The sequence below is a fragment of the Castanea sativa genome, chromosome 7 (assembly GCF_040712315.1).
Source record: "Castanea sativa cultivar Marrone di Chiusa Pesio chromosome 7, ASM4071231v1".
Taxonomy (NCBI): domain Eukaryota; kingdom Viridiplantae; phylum Streptophyta; class Magnoliopsida; order Fagales; family Fagaceae; genus Castanea; species Castanea sativa.
The window spans coordinates 22,821,079-22,845,366 of record NC_134019.1 but is presented as its reverse complement, the minus strand read 5'-3'; the positions used below and the strand labels follow the sequence as shown (position 1 = coordinate 22,845,366).

General features: G+C 37.9%; 2 protein-coding genes and 1 pseudogene across 4 annotated transcripts; 2 read left to right on the top strand and 1 right to left on the bottom strand.

Annotated features, from left to right (window-relative positions):
* Positions 1–223: 223 nt before the first annotated feature.
* LOC142644164 (uncharacterized) lies at positions 224–2,992 on the top strand (annotated as a pseudogene).
* A 3,615-nt stretch (positions 2,993–6,607) lies between these two features.
* LOC142643658 (protein RMD5 homolog) lies at positions 6,608–13,944 on the bottom strand. Of its 3 annotated transcripts, XM_075818358.1 has the most exons (3): positions 13,798–13,863; positions 8,356–8,424; positions 6,608–8,065 (listed from the first exon to the last, which is right to left on the bottom strand). In XM_075818358.1, exon 3 carries the CDS (start codon positions 8,043–8,045, stop codon positions 6,885–6,887), a length of 1,161 nt encoding a protein of 386 aa, XP_075674473.1. In that variant the 5' UTR covers positions 8,046–8,065; positions 8,356–8,424; positions 13,798–13,863; the 3' UTR covers positions 6,608–6,884. The 3 variants fall into 3 exon arrangements, with proteins under 3 accessions (XP_075674473.1, XP_075674472.1, XP_075674474.1); XM_075818357.1 differs by lacking the exon at positions 8,356–8,424 and having other exon boundaries at positions 13,798–13,944; XM_075818359.1 differs by lacking the exon at positions 13,798–13,863 and having other exon boundaries at positions 8,315–8,424.
* Positions 13,945–21,145: 7,201 nt separating this feature from the next.
* Positions 21,146–22,083, top strand: LOC142644163 (uncharacterized). Its single transcript, XM_075818836.1, has 2 exons — positions 21,146–21,676; positions 21,760–22,083. Exons 1-2 carry the CDS (start codon positions 21,146–21,148, stop codon positions 22,081–22,083), a joined length of 855 nt encoding a protein of 284 aa, XP_075674951.1.
* The last annotated feature ends 2,205 nt before the right edge of the window (positions 22,084–24,288 follow it).

The window sequence follows — 24,288 nt, the reverse complement described above, 5'->3', positions numbered from 1 at the left end:
GCTCTTGATCAGCAAAAGCCCATTGGAGTGCAATTCATGGAGCCATCTAATACGGTCTATACGATGGTTTAAGGCAATGGGACATGCCCAAGAAATCAGGAAGAAAAGCTCCTCATATGTTCTGAGGTCAAATTGGAACAACGTGGTCGCAGCAAACGATCTGAAGATTAATACTGTGGTCCAAATTAGGTCTTTCTGAGTTGCTGACAAAGAAAATCTCTGCATGACTCTTGTTGTGGTTGATGGAGGAGGTAACAAAACTAGTGGTAGTAGCAATGATAGAGAGGGAGGAAGTAACGGCAGCCAAGGAAGTGAAGGAGTAGACAGTAATGGCAGTAGTAGAGATGCAGGAAGTACTACCAACCAAAGTATAAATATGGAATCAACTCCTTAGAGTTTTTTCGTGGAGATATATATCATACATAGGGTGCATAAGTCCTCTCTCACAGTGTGAGATCCACCCTCATGTGAGAAAGAGAACTCGTGTATTCCTAACATGGTGTATTTTTTCCTCGTCATCAATATTAATATTTTACTATTTGATTTGCCCGTTGTTTTTGCTAGCTAGTTTGTTTAACTTTTATTAGTAGGTATGTGAGTAGCTATTGATTTTGATTAATGAAATTTCTTGTTGTCAATCTTTTAATTTATGTGCTTTTGCTTTTGGTCCATTCTACACTGTTGTCGAATGATACAATTATTCTAAATGTATTTTAATGCTTGAGAGGCTAGTTGAAATATATTTAAGAATGGACCAAAAACAAAAGCACATAAATTAAAAGATTGACAACAAGAAATTTCATTAATCAAAATCAATAGCTACTCACATACCTACTAATAAAAGTTAAACAAACTAACTAGCAAAAACAACAACGGGCAAATCAAATAGTAAAAAATTAGTAATGTTGATGACGAGGAGAGGGGACTCATGTATTCCTAACATGGTGTATTTTTCCCTTGTCATCAACATTACTAACTTTTTACTATTTGATTTACCCGTTGTTGTTTTTGCTAACTAGTTTGTTTAAATTTTATTAGAGCACTCACAATAAAGGAGGGATAATTGCTATAATGTTATTTTAGCAACAAAAACACTAAGATATGTGCTTTTGCTTTTGGTCCATTCTTAAATATATTTCAACTGGCCTCTCAAGCATTAAAATACATTTAGAACAATTATATCATTTGACAACAGGGTAGAATAGACCAAAAGCAAAAGCACATAAATTAAAAAATTGACAACAAGAAATTTCATTAATCAAAATCAATAGCTACTCACATACCTACTAATAAAAGTTAAACAAACTAACTAGCAAAAACAACAATGGGCAAATCAAATAGTAAAAAATTAGTAATGTTGATGACGAGGAGAGAGGACTCGTGTATTCCTAACATGGTGTATTTTTCCCTTGTCATCAACATTACTAACTTTTTACTATTTGATTAATTTGTTTGTTGTTGTTTTTGCTAACTAGTTTGTTTAATTTTATTAGAGCACTCACAATAAAGGAGGGATAATTGCCGTAATGCTATTTTAGCAACGAAAACACTAAGATGCAAGCTACAACAAAGTTGCTATAAGTTGTTATATCTATAAATAAAAAAAATCAATTGAGCTACAATGGGTAGTCAAAGATAACAGGCCACTATAGCTCAAAACTTATATATATATATATATATATATATATATATATATATATATATATATATTATTTTATGTCTTTCTCTCTCCCCTCCTCTTTAAATTATATTTTTTTGAAAAAATTACAATAAATCTACCTGTGGTTTGGGCCATTTTCACTTTGCCTACTCGTGGTTTAAAACTTAACACTTTGCTCACTTGTGTTTAGCTCCGCTTGGTCTCTGTTATCCACTTTGGCCTTTCCATTAAAAAATAACTTTTACCACCAAAACATAACATAACACAAATAAAAAAAGTTATGGTTTGAATTTTTTGAAAGAACTTGGGTTATGGAATTGTAGGAGAAGAAGAGTACAGTGATGATACTCATCTTCTCAGATCAACCAACGACCATGATCAACATCATCATCATGAGAAGGTGTTGTAGTCATCCTCGACATCCAACAACAAAAACCATACACCGCCTTCTCATCTCCCTCCTCCTCTTCTTCTTCCAAACCGACAACTCTGATCTCAGACATATCCCTACCTCCACGTTCCTTAATGACGTTGTCCATTGTGTTTGTTTTTGTAAAAGTTGAATTACCAATTCAGAGTCATCAAACTCCATTGACTGGTCCCATCTCCCCCCAGATCTTGCTTGTGGAATTTAAATTGAATGACTACTTTCAAAAATTATATAGCTACTATAGGGGTTAGCCAAGATTGGCGATCTGCAAGTTCGAGCATTAGTAGAGGACCTCAGCTTCCTCTTCCTGCGCTAATGCTTTCTGAGCCACTATTAACTAACATTCAAACTTTATTTAGCCTCTATGACAACAATCATCATCGATTACAACTATCTGAAGTCCGCGGAAAACATATTTGGGGATCTCAACATGGCTGGGTTGTAACCTTGGGCCCTAGTTATGTAACCCAACTTGTGCACCTTATAACAAGAAATCGAATTAATCTTCCACAAATTCAAAGACTGGCTCCTCGAGAAGAGTGGGTTTGCCTTGTACACAAATTCAATCTTCTAAAAGACCCTTCTGATGAGTCAACATTCCTTGTCATCGCAATTTTTGACCCTCTGAATAGTTTGGCTTTTACTAGAGTGAGACTAGGAGCTACTTTGAATAGAAGAGGAGAAGGTGAGTGGGATGTTGTTGCCAATCCAGAGAATTTGAAATTCATGGATGTTGCACATTTTAATGATCAAATATATGCACTTTGTGACAATGGCAAGTGGGTTCTTTTTCTTTTCTTTTTTTCTTTTTTTTTTTTTTGGTAAAAAATGGCAAGCTGGTTCGCTTTGAACTTGATGCTCCTTTGGTAGATATGGTCCAAGTTATTGTTGACCATCCATAAGATGTAGGGGCACACCGAAAAATATATTTGGTGGAGTCATCAGAAAATCTTTATGGGGTTTTTCGTAACAGATTTCTTATTTCCGTTAATTTTTATGAATGTCCAAGTGTCGATATTAGCACAAGCTCTTTCAAAAAATTCAAACCCTAACTTTTTTATTCGTGTTATGTTATGTTTTTGTGGTAAAAGTTGTTTTTTTAACAGAAAAGCCAAAGGTGGGTAACAAAGATCAAACGAAGCTAAATACAAGTGGACAAAGTGTTAAGTTTTAAACCACGAGTATGTAAAGTGAAAACGGGACAAACCACATGTGGGTTTACCATAATTTCCCCCTTTTTTTCTCTCTTTTTCAGTTTTCTCTCTTTCTTCTCTGCCAACTCGTTTCTCTCTCTTTTTTTCTCTTTTTCTTCTCCAAGCTTCTCATTTCTTCTTCCCCAAATCTCTGCCTCCCTCTTCCTTCATTTCTTTTTTTTTTTCTTTCAATTTCTTAAGCTATGGCTGAAAATATGTCTCTCTCTTGTTCTCTCTTTAAGCTAAATATGGTTGTTGCTGTTGATTTGGATTTTGTGGTGGTTGTTTATCATTATTTTAGATGAGTTGCTAAAAATATAGATGTTTTGTTGTTGGGTGTTTCGTAAAATGAGTTGTTAAAATAAATAAAATTGCTTTTTAAGTTGCTAGAAGTTATAATTTTTAACTCCTTTCCTATGAATGCTCTTAGTAGGTATGTGAGTAGCTATTGATTTTGATTAATGAAATTTCTTGTTGTCAATCTTTTAATTTATGTGCTTTTGCTTTTGCTTTTGGTCCATTCTACCCTATTGTCGAATGATACAATTATTCTAAATATACTTTAATGCTTGAGAGACTAGTTGAAATATATTTAATATGCCTTTCTTTTCAACTTGGGGTAAATATACTCCTCTCTCTCTTGGGGAATGACACTTTATCCTAAACCTGAAGGATAAAAACACTCATCTCTCTTTAAGGTTAGAAAAAAAAAAAAAAACATTTTCCACTACTTTTATATTAGTAATGAAATATTTTAAATTTCTATCAAATCCATTTTTATCAAAGTTTAACCATTATTAGTAAAAACATTATTGATAAATTTAGAATTAAAATACAAAGTTTATCAAGCATCAAAAGATTTACAACAACAAATCTCTTCTCACCACATTGAAAAAAGGGGGGAAAAAAGAGATGCAAAAGTCATACTTAATATTTTAAAATACTCTATAATTAAAATTTTAAAACAAGCAATTTTAATTTTGAAAGTAAGGATAATTTTGGAAACCTATCCTTAAGCAAAGCTGCAAAAGGTAGGTTATTGCACAATATTTTTAACATCAATTTAATAGAATTTAGTCAAACAATTGTTTAACGATATTTTTAAGTTTGAGATGGGATATCATTTCTTAAAACCTCAAAGAAGAGGGGTGTAATTATGTCTTTCAACTTTTATGGGTGAAATAATTTTACCATCATGTGTGAAATAGTTTGACCTCACTGGTCATGGGCGTCTAATTCTATGGTGAAGGTAATAAGCAGTACTAATATTCGTGATAAAGACATTTCAGGTACAATTTTTATCATTTCATGGGTAATTGCAATTACTGCAAGAGGGCAGTGACATATTTGTATCATCGCTATTGTTTCTTTTTTATTGTTGTTAAAATATTTCTTGTTTTTGTCCACTTCATTTCATTTATTCTCTTATTCTGTAAATAATACATAATGATACTAAAAATTAAAGAGAAATGCTATATGCGATTCTTCTACTTGAAGGCTCCCTCATTTTGTCATTTGAACATGACATTTTCATTCAAGTTGCAAAGTTTTCTAAGTCCTTGTGTGCGTATTGTCACCTATAAAACATTCCTCCAATATATTTTGAGGGAATCATCCAATAGATATTAACAATAATACTAGTATTTGATGTTAACTTGTTAGTGTTATAATAATAATAATACTAATCAATCTATATATAAAAACAAAGATTTCATGCGAGAAAGTATGAGGTTCTGCTGTGTGACGACGCATTCTTTGAGATTTTCTTTATTTAGGCTTACTCCTCAATAAAATTTGTATTTACATTATAGTATTAGTTCATTGAATTAACTAATGGAATAAGTGCATATATTTTTATTCTCACTCAAAAAAAATGTTTTTATTTATAATAATAATAATGGATTTAGAATGTTTACTCGTTTTGATAACAATTGACTCAAAAGTCATGAAAAAAAAAATTTGTGAGTTCACTAAAATTAGTCATAACCATTTAGATTTCTCAACATCTTTTAGTGATATGCTATATATAACCAACATTGTAGTATTTTTTCTATGTAATTAAAAGTACTCGTAATGTGATAAATAAATACATATTAACTATTTTAAGTGGTTCATTAATTATTTAAGTATAATGAAGTTTTGATATCAGTTTTCTAAAATTTATATGAGGAAAAAATTGATTAGAAATATGGCATTCTTGTATAAATTTTTAGTTACTTTTGCAACGGTAGAAACAAGGTCCAATAAAAGAAAAAATAAAATAAAATAAAAACACAATCAAAAATGTAAAAACAATTATATATATATATATATATGAACTTTAGATAGGTTTTCTAGTACTCTTAGTTAATAGAGATTATTGAAGATGTCACTTGAAATGATTTAAAAGTTCATGGTTCTAATTTAAAAGAAAAATAGGCATTATACATCCTAAATTTAATGAGACTCATATTGTCATAAAATTCATATGCATAAGTGTCCCTCCTGTACCTCAAATTATAGTTTTCGAGTTTGTCAGTTAGCCAATAGCCCTTTTTTCTATCCATTACAAATGAGAGAGGAAACCAGCTCACCCAAGACATAATACGCACCTATTATGAACTACATGCACTGCAGGTTACCATGAAAGGATAACCAAAAGGAAAAAGATGAAATGCAAGGACACCTGGCATGTATAAGACGATTGGCAGATACATAGGCTGCCAGGTTGCTTCTCCTGCTTAGTGCAAAACAAACAGGAAGCCACACGGGTTTCTTCCCTCTTTAATATCACCATCTAACCAAAGATGAATCATGGCTGGTTGATCAAAATAGGAGGTGAAGCAATTGCATGACACAAACAATGGAGTGTAGTAAGTACATGTAGGAGTACTTGTTCAAATAAGCATTACACCACAATGGTTAGCGCTTTTAGGCTTTTAGCAAGTACCCTGTACACCCACGTGAAACAACCAACAAAGACAACAAAGGCAGCCCTAAGAAAATAAGTAGATGAGTGATGAGGACAATAAGAGGAGTAATCCTAATCCAAGAGAGAGTTATCGATGCTCAAGTCTAAGCGAAACTAAGATGAGAAGAGTATGAGACTGCGGCCAGTTCTAAACCTCTGAAGAAGAAAAAAAAAATACAAAACAAAACGCTTGAGAAAAAAAAAATAAAGAGAGCAGCAACAACAGGAAAATAGAAGTAGAACAACAGGGAAGAATCAGATAAGAAAATATCATATTTGAAGGGATAGGAAATGATGCTCGAGTACCAAAGTGGATACATGGAAAATCGAGTGAGTTGAAATCAACTAACCAGGCAATCTCTGTATCACAGCAATTTTCACCTGTAAGGGTTGACATATTTTTTCCCTTTTGACCTTAGTCCAATGGAAAAACAACGAGTTTAGAGGTCCAATGCACTACTTCACAATAATGTATAAACAAGTTATCTAGATTATTAATTAATTAATTTCCATAAAAGGAATCTAGAATGAATTTTTATATACAAAATAGTAAACCAGAGATGAAATGGAGCCATCACCACACTAAAACCAACCAGATCATTGCCAACACACTTCCATTAGTCAGAGGAGGAGGAGGGGGGCCCATAATTCTCAGAAATGCAATTGCTTGCACTGTGCAACTGAAGCCTCTGCAGGACAATATGGACACTTAAATGTCCTCGTACCACTTTTTGATAACTTCATGATCGATTGCTTGCAAAGAACATGCAAACATGGAAGCAGCATTGGCGGATTCTCATCACTAGCTTGATCCCTACTCACAGGACAAACAAATATTGAATGAAACTGAAATTCCTTTCCCAAATCAACTGGCACTGGCAACTGTTTCATTGCTTGCCACTCCTGCTTCTTAGCAGCCATTACATTTGCCAACTTTAAAAGAGTAGGCAACCCCTCAACACCAGCTGCTATTGCCACACTCAATGGGCTCTCATAGGACTGCTCCAAAAGACTGCAGAATTGCCCAGTCAGTTCTTCAGTCAAGTTCTCCCATTGGGTTGGAGATGTCATATCAGCATATGGGGAGCTGTCAAGCCTTCTTGCAAACAAGAGGCAAGCCATAAGCTTTTGGATCTCCTCCATGTGGAGGGTAGCAAAAGGAGCAAGGTAAGCTCTGGCATAATTGAGTGAATCAGTTAGGCTTCCTCTGCGTAAAATCTCCACAAACTGCAGCCTATGAAGTTTAAGCTCAATATTTGAACCATTCTGTTTGAGCTTCTCACGATTAATACAGGCCCACTTCAGAGCAGGCTCAAGATTCCCAACTCTCACAGCTTCAAGTATCTGATGCATTTCAAAGAATTGAGATCTTATTGCAATTGCCTCTGGTTCTCCAGCCTCATTTAATATGCTATCTCCAAGATCAAACAAGCCTTGCCGGTAAAAATGGTTTGCAACAGTCTGATTCACAATGTGGAAGTCAAAATCAACATTTCTGTATGCCTTTGATATGTCAGGATTGAAGAATTTCTCTAGTACTTTTGGGTACTTGCTAAGGTTTAAGTTTAGTTCCTTCTGTGACCCTTCTAACTGTTGGAGTGGGACAAGTGCATTGAGCTTGAGTTTGAGATCTGTGAGGATGGACTTCTGATCAACAGGGGAGGTGGGGTCATCAGCTGACTGGATTTTTCCTAATGCCTGTTCAATTTCATGGCCAACTTGGTCAATAACTTCTTGGGATTTAGAAGAAGACAATTTTTGCTTTTTAGTAACACGCTCAAATGCATCTTTGATAGTAGTTAGCTCCATCATTCAGTTCAACTAACAAGCTCCTGCAGAAAGTGCAGGCAAGTTTTCATGGTCCAAAAAATGCAGATAAGCTGTGCAAAATTGATGTAGGAAACAGGAAACTATAAGTAAAATTATACATTTTCAGATGTATGCATACTGTTTTAGTTCTTTGGAAGAAATAACAAAGAATCCAATTCTATGTCAGTAACAAGATCATCAAGATATTAGCAAGCACCACAAGATCATCATTTTTACATTATTCCCTTGGATTCATAAGGTTAAAGATTCACCCTGAAAAAGGTTCAAGAAAACTGCTTGTTCAATTGTTCACCTGCAGGTAACAATTAACATGGGCTCCTGCAGCTCAGCTCAGCCTCTACCTAGTCATCCACTATGCTCACTATGTGTTGGAAAATAAAAATGGAATTTCCAGTCAGTACATGGGGCCCAAAGCCCATAAATTCAATGTTTTCACAGCCAGATTTTTATGAGATGTAACTAGTTTTGCACTGGTTGTCAACCTACTGTTCCTTCCACAGTCCTTGACTAAAAACAACAAATATCACACAAAGGCTCACTCAATTTGTTCTTGCCTTATACCTACTTGATCATTAAATGAACCTTTTGTGTGTGTATGTGTGTCTTACACTTTCTCTATGGTCATAGACCATGATTCACATTCTAAATTTAGACTAAAATTCAACACCAAATGTCAACATAGAAGACACTTCTGCTTTCTTCCTGGTTTTGAAACCTTTTACAGTTGAATCTCTATAGTTCTAAATTTAGGCTAAGGTTCCAACATCAAAGATCAAAATAGAAGACATTTCTCCTTTCTTCTTGTTTTTGCAACCTCACAGGGCTGAATCTCTATATATATAAGCCACAGCAGCCAATCAGAGATTTTTCTTCTCTTTCTCCCCCACCCCTCTCCCCCCAAAGAAAAAAATTTCTGTTGAAGGGCAATAGAACTTATAAAACCATAAAGACAAACCCTAAGTAGATGGCCGATATACATGAATCAATATATATGTGTGTGTGCGTGTGTGTGTGTGTAATGAAAGATAGTAGGAGCAGAGGTTGAAAGAAGTCAGGAGTTATTGGCTAAATTATGAATTCTCCCTCCACGGCCAAGGAAAAGGGGGTACAGGAGGGAAGGTCAACTGAATGAAATCCTACATCCACACCTGCAAGAACTGTGTATCAAGAAATCCCAGGAGTAGAACTGGAGACCTCACGGGGTTCCCATGAGGCCAACCAATTGAGCTACCCTATGCAAGCATAGTTCAATGCTACCAACATTAAAGATGAATTTTTACACTTGGATGAGTTTAAAGAATACGGCAAGTTCTGACCACAAAATTAAGCAGAAGCACAGTCCAAGACCTTTGGATCCTGAAGCTTGATCTCCAATTGAGGAAAGAATCCCTCAATTTTGGAGTGTTTATGACATGATTATTAGTTCTAAAAAAAGTAGGCGGGGCCATATTGAACCGAATACAGTCAGTCAGCATTGTGATTACATATTTCTCTCTCTCTCTCTCTCTCTCTCTCTCTCTCTCTCTCTATCTATATATATATATATATATATCCAAACTAAAAGCCCATTGCAATACCCAAGATGCTCAAAATGTGTATACAACTAAGTTCACATGACCTTAAACACCCAAATCAATTGAATACATTGATCCAAATTCTAGTTCAATCAAAAGTTCAGGGTAGAAAGTTGCTTGATTTGTGGTACAAATTCAATGAGTATGAGACATTAAAGTGAGATAATAAAACTAAGGCTTGAGCTTGGCTTGTGTCTGTCCTCATGTCATCACTCATAAAAAACGATCATTTTAACTTCTTGCCTTAACTTTATGGGAAACTTCCTCCTTTACTTAGCGAAAGTATGTATAAAATGAAAATTCCTGATAACTTTTTTTTTTGGGGGGGGTTGGGGGGGGGGGGGGCGGGGGGGGGAGAGGGAGGGATTTAAATGATCAACAAAGGCTCCACTGACAAAAGAAAATCAATCAAAGATTAGTACTATCTAGAGATTCTAACAGATCCTCAAGGGACCATTTAGCTCCTTACCCCCATTTTTTATGATGAAAACTTTTATTACTTCTAGACATTAAGTCCAAAAAAGAAAACCTTTATAGAGAAAATAAATGTAAAATGAGCAACTTAGACTTCTATGACTTCACTGCCAAACAAAGAATACATCTTAGAGATCCATTCCTGACCTCAAGTTATTTTTCTTTAGAACTTTTTTGGATTGGTTGTTTTCCTTGCAAAAGCAATCATTCTCTTCTATCTTTGATTTTCTTCATTGTTGTAATTACTGTATTTGACCCCTGCACACTCCCTGCGTGCTAGGGTCTATGAAGCACGGGTGCGGGTGCGGGTACGGGTACGGGTGCGGGTACGGGTGCGGGACTCGGCAATTTTTGAAAAAAGTGGGTGCGGGTGCGGCGGGACTCGGCAATTAAAAAATTATTAAAAATATTTTTATTTATATTTTCTATATATTTTTACTATTAAAATATTCTTAAAAAACATATTACTAATTTACTATGCCTTGATTCACAAAACAAAGAAAGAAAAAAGCAAGAAACACAAAACACAACACAAAACCAAAAAGAAAACACAAAAGAAGCAACAAATATTCAAAATAAAATTAAGGAAGGATAGATTTAGGGTTTTTGGGTCTCATTTAGAGCTGATTTCGGCGGTTGAAGCATGATTAGAGGCCTTTTTCGGCCTGTTTCGGCCGTTTCGGGTCTGTTTCGGCCGTTTCGGCCGTTTCGGTCGCCGGCCGATACGGACCGATACGGCCGACACGTCGGCCGAATCGGCCCGAATCTGCTTGAATCGGCGCCGCGTCGGCGCGATTCAAGCCGCGTCGGCGCGAGTCGGCGGGAAAAAAAAGATGCCACGTGGCCGACTCGGCCGGACGCCGCACCGACGCGCGAGCAGCGGCGTCCCTCGCGCGTCGGCGAGTCCCGCCGCGTCGGACGCGGGTGCGGCACCTCCGGTGCCGCGTCCGTGCATCCCAGACTAGGGTGCCCCTTTTTTATATCAATAAATCTTGTTACTTATCAAAAGAAAAAGAATTCATCTAGATTAGTAACACCTAGAGATTCTAAACCATCAACATAAGACATATTAAAATGTTTGACTCCATGGTATTTTATTTTTCCCAATAATTTCCAATTTTAAGAAGTAAAGTGCATAACCACTAACAAGCACATGACAAAGATTAGAAACCAGAGTAGCTAAGAAACAGAAGGAGAGATTATGTTATTAGTAATCATTGGTGATAAAGGAAGGGTTCAGTGTGTGACCTATTGTCATAGACATCTATAAGATGCAAAAATCTAAGACGTTTTGCATGAGCGTTTGATGCAACCATGGAAGATTGATTTACTTTTACTTCACAACTTCATAGATTCCATGATTTATTTTGTGGCTCAAGTGCAATATCAAATTCGAACCTTTTTTTGTTTTTGTTTTGATAATTGGAACATCTTACATGGTTTTGAAGGTCAAGTCATTACCAGGCTAAAGTGGTTTTTAAATTGAGTAATTAGGCTCTTGGTTATAGGCATTTTTTATGTGGGGCAGATCTAGAATTTCCTAAAATCTTTGTGCATAATTTTATTTTAGGGTCACTTCTTAAACTATGTTGGCCTAGGTCATTCTGGAATTTCTAATTGTAAAAAGACCAAAGTTTCAATACCATATCAGAGGCCTTCAGTTGGTACAGTACATACAGGCCAATACATCCATACTGTACGGTATTGACAACTATGATTAAGAGTATTTTATTGGGTTTTTTTAGGCCCTTAGATTACTAGTCAAATCAGGAGTTATAGTCCTAGCAGGTAAAGTAGAAGTCAATGAGTCTATATAAATCTATTACATTATTTAAAAGAAAAATTCAGACTTTAGCCAATGAGCTCTAGTTTAAATGTCATCTTCTTCTCTTGAAAGAGTAAGGTTAGAGGATGAAGTTATGGGTTTAAGATCCATTGGGCACATGCATAACTTAACAACAACAACAACAAAACCTAAGTCCAAAGATTTGGGATTGGCTATGGATTCTCAACAAACTACATCGGGGTCAGCCAAATGTATTCTTCTTTGACATTCTATCATGTCCAAGATCATATTCTCTATCATCTTTTTAATTAACATATCACTTTGTGAGTGTAACTTACTAATAAAAAAATTCAGACTTGATTAATGGAAATTTGAGTGAATCAGTTTGAGGCAAAATTTCTATATTTCTAATAAAGCTTTATTCTTCTTCCTTTTTACTGCACTGTCACTGTTCAAAAAAACTTGAACAGTAACAAAATTCTCTAGTTTCTTCCTTTCTACAACCCCAAATTTTTCTTCTCATTTCTTTAAAACCTTAAAAATCCTAATTTTTTCATAACCTTTAGCCACCAAATAATGCTTTAAATCAAACAAAAAAACCTTCAATCAGCCTCTGAGTAAATTCCTGCAACCAGCTTTTATTTATTTTTTTGGATAAAAAATAGTAAATTTTATTACTAAAATGCAATTCCTGCAGCCATTTTGTTCACTTTACAAGCCTTCTAAGCAATTAAATCCTACCTTTTCAAACCATAAGCATTGCATAAACCCTAAAGCCTTTCCCTCACCAAAATACCCTAACAACAGAACTATTCTTATCCTAGAGTCCAACACATGCATATGACAGGTACTTCAAATCTGTCCTATGTCATTCTTACACCAACACCTACGAATGGAAACTTTCAATCAGGATCCCATTATTTTAAACCTCTAAAAGTAAGGAAACTTTCAGCAACTGCTAGTTGTTGTACTTGAGAATAAGTGACACGTGTATTCTATCACAAATAGCTACGGAACTGAACATTACTAAGCAGGCCAACAGGACTAAAGGTTTTTTGAATGGTCCACAATGAAAGCACAACGGAAAAAAATCTTACCTATCCTATCTGAAATTCCCATTTGAGCACATTTCGGAGTTGCCAAGTCCCATGGAATACTCTGACAACACCTATAACCTACACTACATTGCTAGATAGTCCCACATGTGTTTATAGAAGATAAGGACTCTACAGAAGCAGTAGAGGCCTAATCCAGTCTCAAATATTAAAGAAACAAGCTATTATCTGCAACAATCACAAAATCTTTACAAGAATAAGTAAATGGAACACAATAAAAAATTTCCCAAAAGCTCAATACACATTGCCACCAACAATTACTTTCACAAAACACAAGCACAAACAGCTAAACAATCCTCCTGCCTATATACAGTACAAAAAAAACACACAGCAAAACAATCAATATTTGAAACCTCCACATTCTCTTTATGCACTAAAATTAAAACTAACTAAACAATCATTTTCCTTCACTTTTCTCATCAACCAAACAGAGGCTAAAGCAAAAAAAAAAAAAAAAGCTAATTACTATTAAACTTCCTCTCCACAGCACCAACTAATCAAAGTCTCTGTTTGGTTGCTGAGAAAACCTAGGAAATTAAAAGAAACAAAGAATTTTTTTTTTTTTTTAAAAAGAGTAAGAACTTTGATTTGTTGAAGTTGGGTCACCGGAAATACAAAAAAGATAGCATTTTCAATTGAAGTTTTACAATTCTCATCAGTGATTATTTTTCCACTTTATTATTTTCTCGGGAACCAAACGGAAATTACAATCTTGTAAAACGAAATTCTCAGGAAATGAAACTGAAACAAGATCGAAAAGAGTGAAGGTAAAGAAGAGATCTTACAGAGAAGAAGCTCTTTCCTCGTCAAGCAGTAGCAGAGGAAAGAGAGAGAAGAGAGAGAGTGAAGCGTGTGAGTTTGGGAGAGAAAGCTTGGCTGTTGGTTGAGGAGCACACGTGTGTAGAAAGTGGGAGATGTTACTTTTACTAGATTGCCCTTCGGATACTGTATTAATGACTTCTGTTGTCCTTCGCCAATCAATCATTTTAGATTTAAGAATCGGCTTTTGCTTTGCTTTGTCGGTTTGTTTTCGTACGGTTCTGTTGTCTACAGTTCTTACCTAATACCGTGGTGCCACGTGTCGGTGAATGAGAGTTTGAAGGTGACGGTAATGGTGAATGTAAACGGGGAACGTGGCAGCTACTACATTCCCAATTTGGCAATTTTAACCGATAAAGTAACACACATGCATTCTCTTTCTCAACAAAATAAATAAATAAATAAATAAAATAGGACACATGTCGTTTGTTAACGTTGTTCTAGTAATATTGTTTATATTTTTTAAAAATACATATAGGTAAAAAGTGTATAAAAATGCGTGTAATATTATTTAAAAACTGAAAACATGTGTTTAAACACATGTATCAACGGCCCCAAATTGTTGAAGTCGTCTATTAAATGCAATAGTTGTTTTTTTTTTTTTGGTTAAGAGGTCATTCATTCATAAAAAAAAATAGCCAAAATAGGCAGAGTATTGGCACATCGCGTTAAATACAAACCATTCACATCGTCGATCACAAGTGGGGGCGCATTATAGTTTTTAAAATCCATTGGCATCATGCATCCCCTCTTTGCAAGCCAATCTGCACATTTGTTCAACATGGCTGACTGTGACTTGCCGAATCTTGCTTAGAAGGTACATGCAGTCACTTAAGAGAGGTGAATATGCTACAATGTGGTTCGAGTTAGAAAGAAAAAGCTGAACAACAGTTTTGACATCCAATTCTACTTCTAAGTAGTTAATTCCCAACTGTATAACAATTTGCAATCCATCTCTCAAGGCCCAAAATTCAACTAATAAACTGATAGTATAGCCTATTCTTCGAGCAAATCCTTAGATCCACATCCCTCTGTAATCCCTGAGAATTCCTCCACCACTTGCTTTTCCTGGGTTGCCCAAAGAGGCACCATGGGTATTGAGTTTTGCCCAACCCTCCCTTGGATTTTTCCACCTGATTTGAACTGTTGTGTAATGCTTTTCTTTTAAGGCTTCCCCAACATAGAAAAATATTCAACATACTGTAATGCTTGTCTCTTCTACATTTTTACAAATCGGACAAGTTATATCACATTCCACTCCTCTAGCAGCAATGGTATCCCTCACCGGCACACTTTTATGATGGCATAACCATAGAAAGTGGACTATTTTAGGTACGGTATCAAGCTTCCAAATCCATTTACTTGAGAACTTCGGAATTTGACCTTCTTCAGGCTTTGCTAATTTATAGGCTGAAGTTGTGCTGAACTCTTCATTTGGGGCATATTTCCAGCTAATAAAGTCCTCACTTTCTCCAAATAGAGGGATGGGGATTGCATTAATTTTTTCCTTAATGGTGCTTGGAAACACAAAAGATAGCTTTTCCCAATTCCAACATCCATCTTTGAACATTTCCTTAATGGTGAGCTTGTCCTCATTACATTGCAACGAACCTTTAATAAGTTCCCTCATCGTGGCTCCTTTAACCCAAGAGTCTATCCAGAAATTAAGCTTCGAGTTCCTGCCTGCATTCCAACAGATACCCTTTGCAAATACTGGGAACCTGTGTTTGATTGCTTTCCATGTGATAGAGCATGGGAGTTTATCTAGATCCTTGGATTTACTTCTTGTCTGGGAACAATATTTATTCAAGATCACTAGCCCAAATAGCAACTTTCTCCATATAGAGCCTCCAATTCAGCTTCGCTAGCAAGGCTAGATTTCTTGCCCTGGTTGCATGGATCCCGAGTCCTCCTTCCTCGGCTCTAGTGATTTTACTCCATCCCACTAAGTGCTTTCTTTTCCTCTTTTGCGTGGTGGCCTAAAGAAAGTCCCTATTTATTTTGTCCAGTTTATCGCAGAGATGCATGGGGAGAGTCACTCCTTGCATGACATAGGTTGGAGTTGTGGCCAACACTGATTTAACTAAAACAATTCTGCCTACAAAGGATAGGAAGTTGGCCTTCCATCTTGCCAGCTTGTTAATGGTCCTATCAGCCACATAGTTGAATTGATTCTGATCTTTTTTTTTTTTTAGAAGGAATTGATTCCGATCTAAGCCTTTGTGCTTCAAGGGAAACTCGAGGCACTTACCTAGGTTACTTGTGGCTTGAATATTCAATTTAGCACTTATATTCATCTTCGGGTTAGCTTCCACATTCTGCAAAAAATATATTCTCGATTTGTCAACACTAATCTTTTGGCCCGATTCACTGCAAAAACAGTCCAGCACTTTTTTAATAGCTTCACTAGCTTTTACAAAAAGGATCAGGTCGTCTGTGAAAAAAAGGTGTGAAATCCCAATATTGTTCGGGATGCCTTGATTGGAAGCCAATCTCTTTCTAAACACTCTCTTTCAATGAGAGCTCCCAAGTATTCCATACAGAGAATAAACAGATATAGGGACAATGAGTCACCCTGTCAAATGCCCCTGGAAGGGTAGAAAGACTCCAATGAACTCCCATTATAGAGAATAGAGATGCTAGTGGTTGATACACAACTCATGATGAGTTTTATTAGTTGCTCTGAAAGAGATAAACTACGAGGACTTTTAGTATAAAATTCCATTCCAGCCTATTGTAGGCTTTCTCCAAATCAACTTTGATTGTCATATAGCCCTCCTTTCCTTGCTTTTTATCTATTGAATACACTAGTTCTTGGGCAATCAAGATGTTATCCAATCCTCTCCTGCCTGGGACAAAGGCTGTTTGTATTGGAATAATCAGCTTAGCCAAGTAAGGTTAAATGTGGCTAATGATGATCTTGTACACCGAAATGCACAAACTAATAGGCCTATAGTTACCAAGCACCTCAGGGTTTGGGCATTTGGGGATCAAAGCTATCAAAGTCTTGTTTAGATACTCAGGTATAACCTCAGATTAAAAAGCCTTTTTTACTTCCATACAAACTGTGCTTCTTACATCAACCCAAAAACGCTGGTAGAAACCAACATGAAGACCATCAGTCACAGGTGCTTTAAAAGGCTTAAGGGCCTATATACTTGTTTTAATTTCCTCATCAGTCATCTCTGTACACAACTTAGCTTTTTCCTCTTCTAACAAGAAACTGCAAGAAAAACTAGACACATCTGAGGTACTGGTAGAAAACTCGAGCTCTGTTGTGAATAACCTGCTAAATCCAGCCAAGATATGATTCTTTACTTCCTCCACATCAGTTATCCAATCTCCTACAGAATTCATGATGCTCCTAATCTTGTTTCTTTGCCTTCTAACCATGGTAGTGACATGAAAAAAATGCCATATTCTTATCTCCATGCACAGCCCAATTCAGCCGAGATTTCAATGCCTAATATTCTTCCTCTTGTCTCCTAATAAGAGCATATTCTTCAATGAGGTCTTTTTCGAGCTGCACCAGAGTTTTGTTGGGATGATTGGCTAAGGCTTTTTGGGCATTGTTAAGCCTTGCAATTACTCTCTTCTTTCTATTGAAAATGTTGCCAAATACATCAAAATTCTGCTGTTTGGCTTTCTTGGTGAAACTGGTTATAGCTTCGGAAAGAGCTTGGTCCTAATCCCAACTGTCTTTAACGAATTTAGGAAACTCTGGATGCATAAGCCACATCATTTGGAATCTAAAGGGTCCATTTGAGCGCATGGGAGGAGGTTTGGTGAGCTCGAGAAGGACTAGGCAGTGGTCAGTGAAAACTCAAGGCAAATGAGTCACCGAAGCCTCAGGAAAGGAAATCTCCAAGATGGTTTTCCAAAACAGCAATCAATTCTCTCCAAAATTAGTTTAGTGACTTGCCTAAGATTTGACCAAGTGAATTTTGGACTTGAAAATCCCAAATCCAGTAGATTGCACAAGTCTAGGCATTCTTTAAATTCAAGGGCCCTATTAATAATAACCGGCCTTCCCCTAAACTTATCTTCTCCACACAAGACTTCATTAAAATCTCCCAGAATTAACCAAGGCATATTATGTAATTGGGCAACTTTAATTAAATTAGACCACAGGAATTTTCTCTCAGCTAAGTGAGGACTTGCATAAACAGGGGAAATAATCCAAGTAAGATTAGATGAGCATACCTTCACAGTGGCGTGAATTTCAATAGTAATGCTATCAAATTTTATATATGGGTTGCCACGGTTGGTGGGTTTTTATTTAGGTGAAACTGCACTATTGGTCCCTAAAGTTTACCCTGTGTGCACAACTGATCCCTCAAGTTTGAAGCGAGCACAATTAGTCCCTTAAGTTTTAAAACTGAGTTGTATTAGTCCTTTTACTAACTGTTGTTAACGGTGTTACTTATGTGGCTAACAAAACAATGACTTGGCATTTTTTTAATGATGTGGAATGTTTTTAATTAAAAATAATTTTAAAAATAATTTACACATTAGATGAAATTGAAAAGGCAAATAAAAGCTCTTAGGCTCTTAGGGTGTTTCTTTCGCCGACACTGTGATCGGTGATATGGCACATACGGTTTCCAAGCACATATACCCATCAGCTGAGAATTCAAGATAAACGCAAATTCACATTATCAAAGATGTAAATATGTAATCCATACAACATACTATGGTGCATAAATAACCCATGGAATCTTAGAAATCCTTACCATCCAAACAAAGAATTTTGAAATTTATAGATTTAAAATCCAAACGCAACAACTTCTAAACAAAATTATTCTCATCTGCTAGTGCTAGTTCTTAGATAAAGAAAAGGTGTACACACATTTTTTTCATCAGGGCGAGGGGATGGAAGTACCCCTGTTAGACACAAAGGGAGGTAGAGGACTCTTCTGCAGTGTGCCTAGCAATAGAGCAGTGTTGACAGAGGGAGGCAAAGGACTCTTCTGCGGCAATGGAGCAGTGTTGACAGAAAGAGGTTGAGAACTCATCTGTGGTCTGCCTAGCAATGGAGCAGTGTTGTGACTCGTTGTAGTTGAAGGTGGGATGATACGAGTGCTAGGCTTGGGTTTGGTCTCCACTAGCGGCGGCTAGGGATTTGTGGAAAATTTTTTTTTTAATTTTTTAATTAAAAACATTCTACGTCATTAAAAAAAATGCCAATTCATTGTTCCGTTAGCCACGTAAGTAATACCGTTAACAACAATTATTAAAATGACCAATACAACTCATTTTTAAGACTTAAGGGACTAATTGTGCTCGCTTCAAACTTGAGGGACCAATTGCACACATCGAGTAAATTTCAAGGACCAATAGTGCAGTTTCTCCTTTTATTTATTCTCGTATGCTCCATAGCTGGCATTACTTTATTATTTATTATTATTAATTTGCCACATAGGATAATAGTGAAAACTATTGTCAATTTAGGTGTATATAGACTTATTGTAAATGCAAATTGACAATAGTTACAACTTACAATGGCAATGAGGGAGGGTAATTTGAACTTTAAAGGTCTATTTGGTTAGTTGAAAATAACACTTTTTTTTTTAGCATTTATATTCAGTTTTCATTTGCAATATTCTAAAAGTTGTATTTAAATACAAAAAATGAATACAACTTTGTGAGTAAGAAAAGCTTTTTTTTTTCTTCTTGAAATAGAAAATAATGATCAAACTCGAGTATAATGTATTTTGTGGGGTGCAAGAATTCAAATGAGGTAATTGCGGCACATGTCATACCCATGGCAGAAAGGGGCCATTATCATGCCAAGAAGGTCATGCCCTCGGAGAGCAAGGCCACGTCAATAGCACGTCACCAGAAGAGGTCATACTGTAAAGAAAGAGTTTCGAGGAAGAGGTTAGCACCGACATAACTGAAGGAATGGTGATTGCCACCACATTTAATGTATCCCACCAAACCTCCTGGTTACATTTATGTGGAAAAGACCCTGCACAATGCTACCCTGGCTGCCGCAACTCACAAGGGGTTTAGGAATGTGTCTGATGGGACAAACACTCAAGTAGTGGCCTGGATGATCAACAAATGGAAGGCCAAAATCATCTAAATGGAGCTATATAATGTAAGAGACCCTCCAAGGACAAGGGGGAAAGTCTGTAAAGAAAACACTGTAGTAACAAGAACTATAATAATATCCGAGTCTAAGAGAAAGGGTCCATTATCATGCCAAGAAGGTCATGCCCTCGGAGAGCAAGGCCACGTCAATAGCACGTCACCAGAAGAGGTCATACTGTAAAGAAAGAGTTTCGAGGAAGAGGTTAGCACCGACATAACTGAAGGAATGGTGATTGCCACCACATTTAATGTATCCCACCAAACCTCCTGGTTACATTTATGTGGAAAAGACCCTGCACAATGCTACCCTGGCTGCCGCAACTCACAAGGGGTTTAGGAATGTGTCTGATGGGACAAACACTCAAGTAGTGGCCTGGATGATCAACAAATGGAAGGCCAAAATCATCTAAATGGAGCTATATAATGTAAGAGACCCTCCAAGGACAAGGGGGAAAGTCTGTAAAGAAAACACTGTAGTAACAAGAACTGTAATAATATCCGAGTCTAAGAGAAATATATTCTAGGATCATTCTCCTCGGACTTTGCCGAGGAAGGTTTTCTTTGCTTAAGAGTTTGTTCTTCTTTACTTTCTTGCTATCTTTAGTCCACTACACGTGTTCTTAGATCCATTAAAGCCTAACTTTTAGGCCCACTCTCTACAAATTTATTGTATTGGGCTCTTTGGGCCTTAATCCATTCATCTTTTAGGCTTAAGAACTAAAGCCCGCCCCTACAATTGGCGCCGTCTGTGGGAATAGCTTAAGCTTTGGTGGGATTAACATTCAGCCATGGTAGGTTTAGGGCCTAACCGGGAAGAGTCTGTGGGTTCCCCACATCACGACCATTTCTCAACCTTGAACAAAGAAGGGACCGTGAGGTTAGATTGCACATGACACAAATTAGCAAGAGCTAGTCTCGGGGTAAAAGTCATGTCTCTCATGAAGAAAGTACCAGAGGCCTGCAGCGGGAAGAAAGACTTCTTCCGGTTAGTCTTTTTCGCGTGACGAGAAGCACCATTATAGGTGGAGAGGGAAGAGCCCGCCTCATGAAAACTTGGGCAACGACACTATAAGTAGGGCCTTAAATCAGATTTCCAAGTCACCTTTTACCCATAAGATAGAGGCAGGAAGACTTCCTCGACGGTTCACCCAGCCAACATTCACCATGTATAATGGCAGGACGAACCAAATAAAGCACGTTAGCCACTTCAACTAGAGAATGGCTATTCACTCGAAGAATGAGACCTTAATGTGCAACCCATCCAGTTTGGGGCCCGTGGCGATGAGATGGCTCGACGGTATCGAAGAAGGTTCTATCAGTTCCTTTAAAGAGCTCACTAGAGCCTTTGAGGCCCATTTCGTGACATGCAGTAAAGTTCCTCAACCCTTGGATTCCCTGCTGTCTATGACCATGCGAGAAGGGGAGACCCTGAAGACGTATTCTGACAAATATTGGGAGATGTTCAATGAGATAGGTAGGAACTTTGACGACGTAGCTGTAAGGACTTTTAAGGTTGGCTTGCCCACCAAGCACAATTTGAGGAAGTCTCTGACCAGGAAACCAGTTAGGAGCGTTTGTCAACTTATGGACCGTATTGATGAGTATAAGTGGGTCAAAGAGGACCAACGACAAGGAAAGGGGAAGGCTAAAGTAGTCCCTCAGGACAGAAGGGATCCCAAGCCGGATAGGTACAATAACAACCAGCTTTGGAGGGATTTTACAGGGCATTCTAGATCTACTACTATGCAGGTAGTTAGTACCGTGTTTCGAGAGCCGGCGCACCAAATACTAGAGAAAATCAAGAATGAGCCATACTTTCAATGGCCAAATAGGATGGGGGAGGCCCCACAAAGCAACACCAAAGTCTTCACTGCCAGTACCACCAAGAACGAGGGCACACTACTAAGGATTGCAGAACTTTGCAGAGCCACCTAGAGCAATTAGCTAAGGCAGGAAAGTTGAGGCAATTCTTGTATCAGCCCCACAGGCAGAGTGGTCAGGCAGGGCTAGGGGCTCAGAGGGATTCTCCTACAAGACCACCTCTAGGTGCAATCAGTGTCATCCTTGTTGCTCCGGGCAGGACTGGTTCTCTACGGTCCAGGGTTTGTGGCTCAACCCTCTGCAATGGGCTCGTCCCTCAATCTGAAAAGAAGTAGAATAGAGGCCAGGCTGACTTTGAACTTCTCAGATGAGGATAAGACTGGAACTTTGCAACCACATGATGATACCCTAGTGGTCACCCTCAAGATAGGTGGGTACGATGTGAAGAGAGTGTTGGTGGATTAAGGCAGCGGTGCAGAGATCATGTACCCCGACCTATTTAAGGGGCTAAAGCTGAGGTCCAAGGACCTAACCTACTATGATTCCCCCCTAATAAGGTTTGATGGGAAAATTGACTTTCCAAAAGGCCAAATCCTACTACCCATTTAGACAGGAACAGAGGTCCTGAAGGTAAACTTTATCGTGGTAGATGCTTACTTCCCCTACACTACTATTGTGGAAAGGCCTTGGCTTCACGCCATAGGAGCCGTACCTTCCACCCTACACCTAAAGGTGAAGTACCCGTTTGGGGATCGAGTTGGGGAGTTGGTGGGGAGCCAATCTATGGCCAAGCAATGCATGGTGGCCGCAATTAGACATCAGACCGAGGGTGAGTCCTTAGCCCTCGCAGGGCGGGACTTATAGCAATCAAAGGTGCCAGTGCTGTCCACAGAGGTAGAGGGAGAAGGGGCAAAATGCGAGCAATTAGAAAGAGTTGTCATTGGCGACGATGAGAAGTTTTTTTAGGTTAGAGTTCAGTTGCCTCCTTGGGAAAGGCAAGAGCTGATAGTTTTTCTCAGAAAAAATATTGACGTGTTTGCATGGAGTGCCTATGAAGCCCCTGAGGTGGATCCGGACTTCATTTGCCATCGTTTAAACGTCAATTTCTCTACCATCCCTAAGAAGCAACAACCTCGGCGCTCATCTAGGGAACATTCTAACGCTGTTAAGGGGAAAGTACTCAAGCTCAAATAGGCTGGGGCTATAAAAGAGTTTTTTTATCCCGAGTGGCTGGCCAACACAATAGTGGCGAGAAAGAAAACTGGGAAGTGGCGAGTATGTGTTGACTTTACAAATTTGAATAAAGCTTGCTCAAAGGACCCATTTCCCCTACCTTGGATAAAGCAATTGGTGGACGCAACGGCAAGCCATCTGCGGATAAGCTTTTTGGACGCCTTCCAAGGCTACCACCAGATAGCTCTGCATGATCAGAAAAACACCGCTTTCCTCACACCCATTGGGAATTACCACTACAAGGTAATGCCCTTTGGATTGAAAACGCAGGGTCTACCTATTAGAGGATGATGACCAAAATGTTTGAGTCTCAGTTGGGCAAAAATATTGAGGTGTATATAGATGACATGGTGGTAAGGAGTAAAGCAAAGTCTGAGCATATAGATGACCTTGGGAATATCTTCAAAATACTGAGAAAGCACAAATTGTGCCTTAATGCCGCTAAGTGTTCTTTTGGCGTAGGCTCTGGCAAGTTCAGGGTTATATGGTTACCCACCACGGAATTGAAGTTGACCCTAATCAAATTAGGGCGATTAACAACCTACAATCTCCTCGAAATCCCAAGGAAGTCTAGAAGTTGACAAGAATGACTACTGCCTTGAACCGATTCATCTCTCGATTAGCAGACAGGTGTAAGCCATTCTTCCGGTTGTTGCATAAGTGGAAGGAATTTGAATGGTCAGACGAATGTTCCTTGGCCTTCCAGTAGTTGAAGAAGTATCTTTCTCAGCCACCTATTATGTCCAAAAAAGGAGGAGGAGGTTCTATTCGCCTACATTGCTGTAGCCTCACATACGGTAAGTCTGGTGCTGATATGGGTTGATGATGGGGCACAAAAACCAGTTTATTATGTGAGCAAATCACTACATGAGGTAGAGGTTCGCTATTTACCATTGGAGAAGGCCATGTTAGCAGTAGTACATACTACACGGAAGCTCCCTCATTACTTCTAAACCCACGCTGTTGTGTTTCTGACCCAACTCCCTCTCCGATCACTACTTCAGAAAGCTGATTACACAAGGAGGATTGCAAAAGGGGAGCGATCCGAAGAGCTTTCGGTATCAAGTACATGTCCTGCACTTTTATAAAGGGTCAAGTCCTTGCAGATTTGGTGGCCGAGTTTACTGAGTCGTCCTTAGAAGAAAATGGTAGAGGGACGAATATGGATGGAAAATCAGTTGGGATGATCTCCTTGCCGGAACTCCTATCTTGGAAGGTGTATGTTGACGGCGTAGCTATTCAAAGGTAATCAGGAGTGGGGCTAGTTGTGGTATCTTCTGAAAGGATCACCATTGAGAAATCCTTAA

Excerpts from the sequence above, each read along its gene's own strand:
- LOC142643658 (XM_075818357.1), bottom strand. The coding sequence starts at position 8,045 with ATGATGGAGCTAACTACTATCAAAGATGCATTTGAGCGTGTTACTAAA.
- LOC142644163 (XM_075818836.1), top strand. The coding sequence starts at position 21,146 with ATGGCTATTCACTCGAAGAATGAGACCTTAATGTGCAACCCATCCAGT. Across the intron at positions 21,677-21,759 it reads CTAGATCTACTACTATGCAG|GATGGGGGAGGCCCCACAAA; the intron begins GTAGTTAGTACC and ends ATGGCCAAATAG.